This window comes from Manis pentadactyla, chromosome 7 (assembly GCF_030020395.1).
Source record: "Manis pentadactyla isolate mManPen7 chromosome 7, mManPen7.hap1, whole genome shotgun sequence".
In the NCBI taxonomy this organism is placed as follows: domain Eukaryota; kingdom Metazoa; phylum Chordata; class Mammalia; order Pholidota; family Manidae; genus Manis; species Manis pentadactyla.
This window is the reverse complement of record NC_080025.1, coordinates 122,801,066-122,812,621: the sequence shown is the minus strand read 5'-3', so window position 1 is coordinate 122,812,621 and position 11,556 is coordinate 122,801,066. Positions and strand designations below refer to the sequence as shown.

At 41.7% G+C, this 11,556-nt stretch overlaps 1 protein-coding gene across 1 annotated transcript; it reads left to right on the top strand.

Moving 5' to 3' along the window:
• The first annotated feature begins 798 nt into the window (after positions 1 to 798).
• Positions 799 to 3,380, top strand: TMEM229A (transmembrane protein 229A). Its single transcript, XM_036905599.2, has one exon. The coding sequence runs from the start codon at positions 922 to 924 to the stop codon at positions 2,476 to 2,478; it is 1,557 nt and encodes a 518-aa protein (XP_036761494.2). The 5' UTR covers positions 799 to 921; the 3' UTR covers positions 2,479 to 3,380.
• The last annotated feature ends 8,176 nt before the right edge of the window (positions 3,381 to 11,556 follow it).

The window sequence follows — 11,556 nt, the reverse complement described above, 5'->3', positions numbered from 1 at the left end:
CTTACAGATCGGAACTGTTATCTAGTTTCCACCTAGACACTGGGGGGAAGGAGGGAAGGTTATCAATATAATCTACCTTTACGGTTCTTTCCAATTCTAAGCCTGATTCAAAACTGGAAGAAAAAAAATAAAAGGTAGAGCCCAATACACGAAAATTCTGGATTGCCCCAACTCTCTCCACCTTTCCCAAAATAAGCAATTAAAAAAAAACCAAACCCTTCATCCTCTATTTCACTGTCCATTTCTGGGTAACCTAGTTCTGCAAGGAGAAAAAGCGGTACTGGGGGTGCAGTGTGAGCAAAGGTACTATTCTTGACATGAGACTTCACTGTACCAGGGCAAGGTTTGACCAACCTGGCCTCAATTCATTTCATAATTCTAAGGGACTTCAGAATATCCGTCCTTGGCCCTGAGTTAATCAATCCAGGAAAGCAGACTGGCCAAGAAGAAAGATTGAAAAAGCGGCCCAGGCCCCGCGAACACATTTCAGATGCAGGGGAACGCTGGGGCTGGCAGGCGTGAAGTCCGTGTTTATTCTCTGTGATTGGGACACAGCTGGTTCTGAATAAGAACACTGAATATACAGCAGCACCACAGTTTGGCCTCGGCCCGGCCCCTGGTCGTGGCTCCCGGCCGGGCGTCCCCGCCAGCCAGGTCCCGGCCCCGGCCCCGGTCTCCGCGATGCAGGGAACGCCCTTCGGCTCGCGGTCACACCTGTTAGGTGTTCCTGCACTCGGCGCCTCCGCCCCTTCAAACGCCTCCCGCTCGGCCGGGCACTGGGAGCCGAGCCGGTGAAGGGGGCGGGGAAGCAGGGCCGGGCCTCCTCCCCGACCCCCGTGGGAGTCAGCGCGGAGGGCTGCTGGGTCGGGGGGGGGAGAGGGGCTGCGGAGAAGCCAGAGGTCGAGACAGGCGGAGCGGGGCATGGGGAGAGCCGGGGGAAGGGGCGTCGCTGCTCCCGTTACGCTTCCAGAGCCTGCAGCAGAGGCGGCGGGGCTGAGCCGCGGAGGACATGGGGTTGGCAGCAGCTTCTGCTTTTCTCCTCGCAGCCCCGGCGCCACTGCCCCTCGCCGGGCCACGCCGCCCGATAGGCCGCGCAGGGTGAGCGCCGGCGCGGGCCGGCAGCACCTCGCCCCGGACTGGAGGGGTGCGCGCGGCGGGGCGGCAGCGGGGGGACTCCGCGAGCCGGGCGGTCCGCGCGTCCCCCGAGCGCGCCAGGTCCGGCAGCCCCCGGGCCGCGGCCGGAACGGAGCTCCCTGCGCGCCCCCCGGGGGCCGGCAGCGGCCCGGAGGCGGCGCGGGGCTCGGCCCCTCGGTCCCGCAGCTCCGCGCACCCGGCGGCGGCCCCGCGGGCTCGGGCGCCGGGGCAGCCTCGGAGCCCATGGCGGGCGGCGAGGCGGGCGGCGAGGGTCTGGTGCGGAGGGGCGGCGCGGTGCGGCGGCCCGGGGCCACCGGCGGGCGGGGGGGAGAGGCTGCGGCCGGCAGCCCCGAGCCGCTGTCCATTGCTGAAGCGCCGGCCGCCGCCGCGGCGCTGCCCGCCTGGATGCGCCTCTACTTCTACGGGATGCACGGGATCACCCTGGACGTGCTCGTGTCCTCGGCGCGGCGCTTCGCTCACAGCCCGGACCTCCGGATGCTGGGCTTCTCCTCGCCCTACCGCTGCCTCTTGCACTCGCTCACCCACTTCGCCCTGGAGAATGTCTACCTGCAGCAGCGGCGCTGCCCCAGCGCCTTCGTCTTCAATTTCCTCCTCTACCCCTCGGCGCATGTGGGGTTGCAGACCCTGGCGGGCCAGGCGCTGCTGCTCGGCCTGGGCGCGTCGGGGGACGCGGCGGCGCCGGGGACGCTGGACCTGGCGCTGCAGTACGTGCTGGCGCTCTACCACGGCCGTGTGTTCCTGAAGCGCTTCCTGCGCCTGCGGTACCAGCCGCACGGGCAGCGGCCGGGAGCGCACCCCGCCCTTCCCGGCGCCCGGGCCCCCGCGGCTGCAGGTGGCCGGCGGCGACGGCCCCGTGGCACCAGGGGCGTCGGGGGCGCCCCAGCCCAGGGGCTGCCGGACCTGCTCCGCTTTCTTTTCTTCGGAATGCACGGCTTTTTGGATGAGATCTTCTTCACCTTCTTTTTTAACGTACTGGGGCGGGGGGAGGGGGCAACCAGTGGCCACACGTCCCTATGGTCCTTCTTTATGTACGGCAGCTGCAGTTTCGTGGTGGAAAAGCTCTACTTCCACCTGCATTACAGCCGTGGCTGGGGCACCTGGAAGCGGGTGCCTATCTACGTGATCTTCGTCTACGCTTGGGAACTGTCCTGGGGTCTGGGACTCCGCACGTGCGGGGCCTGTTCCTGGGACTATTCCCACTACCCGCTCAATTTCATGGGGCTCATCACCCTGATGTATTTGCCTGGTTGGATATTCCTTAGTGTATACCAGGACCTACTTTCAAACGTGTTGTGGCGGGTGCAGTACGTACCAGTTAACTAAGACTCAAAAAAAGAACAAGAAAGAAAAGAAAAGAAGAAAGTCACTGGATTCCCAGGAATGAATGGGATTAAGTTTTACAAGTTTAAAACGGAGTGAGGTTTTTTTTTAGCCTTTTAATTTTTATACGTTTTACTAAACTCTTCCAACATGTTTTATTCAACATTTTAGTTTTTCTAACAATTTGGAATCTATGCATAGTACACTACTTTGAAATATTACTGGAACCCTAACTCAAAGTACTTAACTTGTTAGTATTTGAAAACCCTTATGCGCCCAAACAGCAAAACGATTTCACCTTAACATCAAAAGCTGTAGTATTCACTTATTTGGGCAGTTTTTTTTTCTAGCGAGGGAGTATTTCAAATCAGAGATTAGTAATTTTTACAGGATTTGGCAAAATTTTCTGATTCATTATTTCCTTTTTAATCCAATTTTCATTTTAATATATTTGCCATATTTATCAGTAACTGCTGAAACTCAGTGTCTTGTACTCCCCAAACTACAGTTAATTCTTAAAGTGCCTCTGTCTAGCACACAAGTGATAAGAAACCAACAAATGTGAAAACAATCCTATGAATTGATTTTTAAATATGAAATCTTTTCTAGCAACTCAGACAAGTGACACTGTGTTGATATTTATCTCCATCCCGGAAATGACTGCTTTCCAATGTGGGTTAGCCTTAAACGCCAAGTGTATTAACGTTGATCAGATCCTGTGTTACCTATGGCTGTAAATTTTTGTTGCTGTGCAATAATGTAAATGGTTTACCTTACTTGTTAAAGGGCCAAGTGAAATTTTACCACCCTCCATAGTACTCTAACCCTAAGGACCCAGTCTGCACAGAGCTTCAGGAGTAGAAACGGTTCCATGGAATAAAATGAATCTGAATGCTCACCCTAAACGCATCAGTCCTAATTGTTTTCTGTGAATACAGATAGGTGTTTTCAGCATATTTCTGCCATGGCTCGCTTGTAAATATTTTTCATTTTCCTTTTGGCCCACACAGAATTACTTAAGCCAAGCCTGATGTGCATTATAAATCAGTGATAGCTTTTTTGGTGACTCATTATTAACGTCTGGAAGCTCCAAAGTTACATGAGATGATGTAAACCATTTTAAGAAATCATGTCTAATCAATTAATAATGTACTTTAAGGTTGTTTGCTGTTTTAGTTATATTTAGAAAAGACAAGTAGATTTGAGGATGGCTCACCCAACAATGACTAATACCTTCTCAGTTTTCATTACAAAGATAATTAGGAAGGCTTACAGTGTATACAAATGAATACTTCCCTGCTCAAATTATTAGCTTGACTATGCTATGAAAAGAGAACTTTCTGTTTCCAAAAAATATTTGCTATGGCAGTAAAAACAAATATGTAGGTAGATTGTATTGTCAGGAATAATTCTGAAAATGTTACATTATTTTAATCCACTTTCCGAGGTTGTGAACTAAATTATAAGGAATGCTATATAATTGACCCCACCTGTGAAATGGGTCATGTCAAACTGCCTATTTTAGCCAGTCAAAGCTCACTAGACACTGTTAAAAGTAAGCTAAATGTTAAAGTGACACTTTATGACACTTGGTCACAAGTAAAAGATTTCTGAAAACCTCGGGGAGAAAAAAGTGTTAAGTATAGACACCAAAATTATATGTTGACCAAAATATTTGTAATTCAAATGTGGCACGAACACAGGGATCTGACTTAAATGTGACACCGTGCCACCCTACACATTAAGGTGAATGCTTAACCAAATCCATGACTTCTGGAATACTTGCTAAATGCACATATTTACCCTTAAGCTCTTTACGTGCCCCTTCAGCATTCTCAGGGTCAGAAATCTGTCAGGAAGTAGGGGAGCCTGCGATTTCTTTTGCTTTTCATGTTAATCCTACTTTAAAGGAAAGGTCAAGGTTTTCATTCATTCACTTCATTCAAGAAGTAGTTATTGTGTACCCACTATTTACCAGGCTTTTGCCTGGACTCTAGAAACAGCAGTGACCCAACACCGAATCGCTGCCCTTATGAATCTCACATATTCGCGTTTTGGTTTATGTGAGATTATATTTATGTGCCAAGCTACTGTTTAAGTAATAAGCTATGAGAGGCAGTTGTTAGGAGGGCTCCCATCAGGCCTGTCCCTGGAATATCAATCCATCATCTCTAAAACAAAAGCCCATTAGCAGTCGCTTTGCTAGTTCTACAAAAAGCTCCTTCCTGTGTATTCAGGAAGTGATTATGCTATCTATTAACTCAGCACCTGGCTTTAGGGCCTCTCATTTTGTGTTTACTAACTTCATAAAAGTAACATTTCACTGCTTTAAACCCTTTAAAGCAAAAGCAGGGAAAAAAAGGAGCAATTAGATCAATCAATTTTGTTATTCATTAGTAGTTCAGATAAAGAAAAGTTAAGGCAATATAACAATAGTTAATATTTAGGTAGTGCTTACCACCTGCCAAGAACTGCTTTTTTATATGTATGTATGTTATATATACATAAAATCTCAAATATATATATCCATATGGATATCTTAGATAAATATAGATGTCATGTGTATCTTAAGTAGACATATACAATCTTAAATAACTATATATTCATATGTATCTATTCATATGTATCTTAAAGTAATGCATATCATACATGATATAGATGACTTCAGTGTATACACATCTGCTTAAAACTCTAACAATCCTTTTACAGATGAGAACTGTGAAAAACTGAAGCCCGAAGAGATTACATAACTGTCCAAGTCATTCAGCTATTGAGTATTTAGACTTTAAACCAAGTACATGACTCCAGGGTCTGTTCTTAACAGCAACACTGTAGTACCTCTATCTACCGACCACAGTGATTTTGGATCTTTTTTGGATTTCATTTTACAATCTGTAGAACTCTTTCCTTCCACTATCACAGATGCAAGGGTAGATGTCTAAAAGCCAGATGGTAAAGCCAAAACCACTCTTTATGTTGCCTTTTCATTCTATGGAGAACAACGAGGGAGCTAATATCAGAATGCATAACTGACAATCAGCCTAGTTCCAATGCACAGATGATAGTCTTTATAGTCACACAGTGTTCTAAAATAGAGTTCCTCATTTAGAGTCAAATAATCTTAAATATAACAATAATGCACTGAAATGAAAGATACTCATATAACAAGCGAGGGAAAATGTCTATCACTATTGCTACACATTTAATATAGCACTTGGAATAAGCATCATTTTCAGAGCTAAGCAGCCCAAAATTTACAATTAAATAATTTGCAGAGACATTTATTCTGAGTTTGATTAAACACCTTAGAGTCCAAGAAAGTTCTTATTAGAAAAACATGGAGGGAAAAGTAACAAATACAGCTTTCATTCCAAGTTTAACTTGTACAACACTGACATTTTTTACTAGAAGTGCTTTAAAGTGTAAATCAATTCAATATGTGCTCTGAATCTAAAGAGAAATAAGCCTTATAAGTTATTCACATTGAGTATAGACGTTCCTATGTTACACAAAGACTCCATGAGGTTGATACACCATTTCACTATTTCAGATATTTCAATGACTCAGTATACTTAACTTTGAATACTTTAATATAGATATTTGACATTTCATGTTTCAACTTGGCAAAACACAGCTTAGAAAAATATGACCCATTCTTTGTTGCTTCAGAAACACTTATAATTGGTTAATCCTACTCTTCTGGAAAAACTAAAAACAGTTCTACCGTTTTGAAATAGTGTCTGTTGACACAGTGGACCTGGTTCTGTTGAAGAAGGATGGGGAAGAAGGATTTTGGTAGAGTACTTTGGTTCTTTTCCACTTCCAAAATACATTAGAAAAATCAATATACTTGGAAAGGAAATTCTACTCTTGATACAGACTTAGATAAATAAATCATTATATTGTAATATCTGAAAGGATTTTAATAAAATCCATTTTGCTTATATTAAAAGGCACTAAAATGATTTACTTTTTAAATTAATTTAAAATATACTATCTCCAATATATCTTCCAACATTGCTTAATGGAACTAAGCTTCTTACTGAGGAAAAGAAGAAAAACTCTTCACCTCCCTCCATCAAACATGCCTCAGTTGATGCTGAAGGGGAAGATGGCAGTAAAAATGGTTCTGTTGTGTTGCCACTTTTTTCTATTTGTTTCTATTCTTAGACTTAGTATGGGGGAAACCTACAAAAACAGCAATTCTTTGTGTGTGGGGGGGATCTCTGTGCACCGGAACTGGCCTCATTCTAATTCTTAACATTGAGTCATGAAGCTAAAACACAGGTAATGGCTTCTAGTTACTAGCAGCCAGTTACAAATTAACCTGTGATAGGTCTAGAGGAAATTTTTCTTAGTATATATAGAGAATATAATAATTATATAAAGAAAATATGAACAGAATATAGAAACTTCTCCCTTCATTTTGAAATTCTTGTTGCAGAAATGGTCAAACTATCAGACAGCTGCTGGAGAAAGAGAGAAAGAGAGAGGTCTTTGATATACAGAAAGATTTGATTTTCATCTTATCTCTCAATAATTCTATTAGAATCCAGAAGTCTCAATGGACCAAACTTTCCCATTTAGGAAAAATATTATCTTTACCATGATTAAGGGAAATTAAGGGTTGAAAGCAGCATCCTCTTAGTTTTATCCATTACATATGTTACATAATCTAATCATCATTGGTTTTTATTTTCTCCAGGGATGAGTTCTATTGTGTCCATGCCTTATTTTAACCTTTCTTACTATTTGTACACAGATTTCTAAGTGAACCAGTCTGCATTTTTTTTTCTCCATAGTCTGTCTACTTCTCCCTCAGAAAATTAGCTGTCTGGAAAACATTTGGTTGCCGACACTGTGTCTCCAGCACTTTCTGAGAGCTAAAACAGAGGCCTTAGAGGTCAGCTATACTCAGAGCCAGCTCATTTAATTTCACAAAATATATTTTGAAATTAAAGTTTAAACTATTTCACTTGGTGGTATTCAAGAATACAAAATCAATTTTCAATCTATTATAACTATTATCAGGTAACCACATTCCCTTAAGTTGACAGGGTGTTTATTTCCAGTCCAAAAACATGAATTCCTTATATTATTTCTAAATGATCTATAGGTAGTTCCAGATATGCTCATCAATGTGATGGTTTGCTTATAGTGACATAAGATTTAAAACATATGTAACAAGGTATTTAGTTGTATGCCAACTGGGTAATTTAGATACAGTATCAGAAGGAAAAGGTTGCCTCCTCAGGAACTGCTATTTGTATTTTAATGTTCAGTGTGCTCCTTCTTCAGTTAAAACACAATACAGTACAGGGATGTGTTCCTTGTACCACCCTTGGTGTTAGAAATCATCAGCCTTCCAAAAACACTAAAAACAGTCTGAGTGAAATCTTCATGTTGGGCCAGGTAGGCAGACTTGATGAGGATAACCAGATTCCAGACTTCTAAACTTCACCACAAAAATGATGTCTTCAAGGTTCTGTGATTATCCTCATGCTCAGAAATTCTGGTAAAGGTCAACTTGCTGCCCCCAAGGAGTTCAACAAGGTCAATAAAAACTTCTCAGAGGAAAAGGTCAGTGACTGAAGTTAGCTTTTTGAAATGACTTTCCTACAAAACCACTTTCTTTGCCAGTGTTATATTTCAGTTCAACTGAGTTCAGCTGAAACAAAATAAAAATTTAATTCAGAAAAATAATTCCAAGGGTTTTAATATCTAAGAACCAAGAAGAAAAAGCACATAAGATTGTTTTTAACTTTCAAAACTTTTAAAGTTGAGCACGAAAGTGTTTAATTTCTCTTGTCTTGAGTTCCTTGGAGCATCCTGACTGTGTTTCTCCTTTTGCCCTCAGTTAGCACTTGAGAATAAAAAAGCTTCACTTTCGAATAAGTTTGAGAAACTCAGATTGAAACATTCTCAAACAGTTTCTGTACTCGAGAACTTGTCAGAGATTTTATTAGCTAATACTTGTGCTGAGCTTCCAAGAGCTTGATAACAGTTTTGCAGGATTTCCCAAATTGTTGCAGGACAGGACAGAATTCTTGAATTGCATTTGCTTGCTCTGTGTTTTGGCCTCTCACAGAATACATTTGGGAAAACCTAAGTTGCCCTAAATGTGTCAACTAACATTCAGCTTATCTGGTGAGTCACTGTAATCTTCCTGCTATTGGTAACTATACAATGAAAGCCAAGGATTTATTCAAATTTGAGAGAAATGTAGTTTCTTCCTTCTCGTGTACGTTTTATGCAGTTGATAGTCAAGTCTGAACATGACTCCTTTGAAATTATTGTTTATATTCATATCTTTCCATTCCCTTGGCCTCCAGGAGAAATAGAAATCTAATGTAAGTCTCATATTTAATTTCTAACCTCAATTGTTATACAGTGTAATTATTCTAAACTAATCTTCCTTAAATACCAATGTCATCACATTGAAGGAGAAATTTAAACAGCTGTTTAGTAAACTTCATCTCCTTGAAAAATAATTAGTTAGCTACTATTAACTGACTGTTCATTGAATACCTAAGATGATCAATTATTGCTTTACTAATGCTTGCTTTCTACTGGAGCTAGAGTGGAACAAATGGAAAAAACAAGTGGAAAAAAAAAAACAGCCTAATCCCTTGGCTCAGAATCAGACCATTTCCCAGAAAGCTCTTACAGGTCCAAATAGGTTTCTCTGTCTATGTTTGACTTTTCTTTCCCGAGATTGTCAGTGGTCACCACCTAAAAGAGCAGACAAGCCATTTCTCGTCACATCTCTTTCTCCTTTAAACCGCAGGTCTCCTCTGAAGCTGGCATTGTGTGACAGTCAGCTAAAGTTGGATGCATTTCTCTAACTGCCCTCCTTGAATAATTTTCCAAAGGATTTTAGCTGTTCTCTTAGCCTTGGCTGCTATAGCAGAATATTTTCATTGGGTGGCTTAAACAACAGATATTTTTCACAGCTCTGAAGACTAGAGGTTTGAGCTCAGGGTGCCACCATGGTCAGGATTCTGCTGAGAGCCCTCCTCCCAGCCGGCAGGTGGCTGCGTCCTTGCTGTGTCCTCACATGACAGAGAGAGGGGGGCTGTGTTTCTGTTCCTCTTCTTATGAGGTCATGGGCACGCCACTCTCATGACCTTATCTAAACCCAATTCTCTCCCACAGCCCCTCTTCCAAATACTATCCCACTGGCAGTTAGGGCTTCCACAAAGGAATTTGGGGGTGATGCAAACATTCCATCCATAGCAGTTGCCATGTCTACAGAGCTCTTTCTCACTCCTCCACAAAAAGAAAGATCGGCTGGCCATATAGTTGTTTTTCCATGACAAGTATATATTTTTTCAGGGCAAACTTACATTCTGTTTACCTCTCACCAGATAAATATTGAACCATATAATCTTGAATTATGCATAAGTGAATACATCACAAGAACTTCCCTTAGCAGCATTTCTATTTCTCTTCAGTAGTGTTTCTCACCTCCAATATGTAAACATATTCTTGGGGATTCACTAGGTTCTAAAATAATTTTTTAAAGTATTTTTGCCCTGTAATTTTAATGATATAATTAAGTCCTGCACCTTATACAGTCCTGTTGCATATCATTACCCTTGATTATAGTGCCAGTAACTATTATGGTTATTATTGTGTCTATGCCAAGTGAAAGGCCAATAACTGTAAAGTACATAACTGTAAAATTTCACAGTCATTTTCATGAAGAAAACTGACAGAGGAATGGACTTATCGCAATGTGCATGGTAATACAGGGAATCTGTACATAAACAAATCATATCATAGTCATCCTACAAATTGAATTGCCAAATCATTTCTCTTCAATAGCACCAAAAATACTTTCTTATTCCCAAGTGCAGTAATAATTGAATTAAATAATCAACCAAAGTAGATTTAATTAACACTAAATGCTAAATGTGTCTTCAAGGGAAGAAAATAATATAGTATTATCTAGTACCACCTCATTAAAATTGGCTTTTGCGATTACTCCATAGATTTGGTTATTCTGAGGCAACAAGCATAAAAGATTCTCAAAGGCATTGATACTAGTGAATTATGGAAATACAACATTTAAATGAACAGGTGGATTGTGGGTAAAATTGCAATATTTCTGGAATCTTTTGCCTGGCCTTAGTGTATTTCCATATCAAAAGTTGTTTCCAAGGGGTAGAGAGAAGTAGTCCATCTCCATATCAATAGGGGATTACAAAGGGGTGGGGAGTGAGGGCACACTTGGACTAGAGAGGTTTGGTGGGGTCCTTTTTCAACCAGGTCGTGAGAGACATGGGTGAGCAGAAGTAGATGACTCCTTTCCTTGTGAGCAGTAAACGGTTTTCTTCCACTTTATTTCTCCCTTTGACTGATTTCAGCTTCAAAGGTTATTTGTCCCAGGCTGGGAACATATTTTCTCCCAGAGTTACATGGATCCAAACAGATCCTATCAGTAGCTCCATCTTCCTAATCTATATCTAATATTTATAATTGACTTGAAGCAAAACAACATCATCCATCATATTAAATAAACAGGGTTGTTTCTATATCATTGCTTCATGGTTTGCTCTATGTTAATGCATAGATTTGTTTCAGTTCTGTAGTTGTGTATGAGCCATAAACAAAAGGTTTCATCCCGGTTTTTGTTCATCATTTAATCAACTCAGTATTAACAATGATGTGTATGATAACTTTTTTCTCTTTGGTAGGAGTATGTCATGTAAGTTTCAGAAACACAGTTCTGCAGTTTTCACAGTTTTAATATAACCTGTTTTGTGGAACAGCTTGGTTCCTCAAGCTGTGGTTTTATCTAAAAACTTTCAAACAAAACATTAAAATGGTATCAGCTGGAGATACATCTGCATGTCTGACCTTAGCTTAGCACTATAGAACATTCTTCTTAACACCCCTGCATTTCTTATTCTTTTCATAAAACTGGGAGGAAATTGGGAGAATGGAAAATAAAAGAATGCAAAAAATCAACTGGCCACATAAGTCTGAAATTAAAGCAGAGTCCTCTGTAGCAGCTTAAAGCTTTTAGAAGACCAGACTTTGAAAATCAAATATAAGAATTTATGCTTTTGAAGGAAA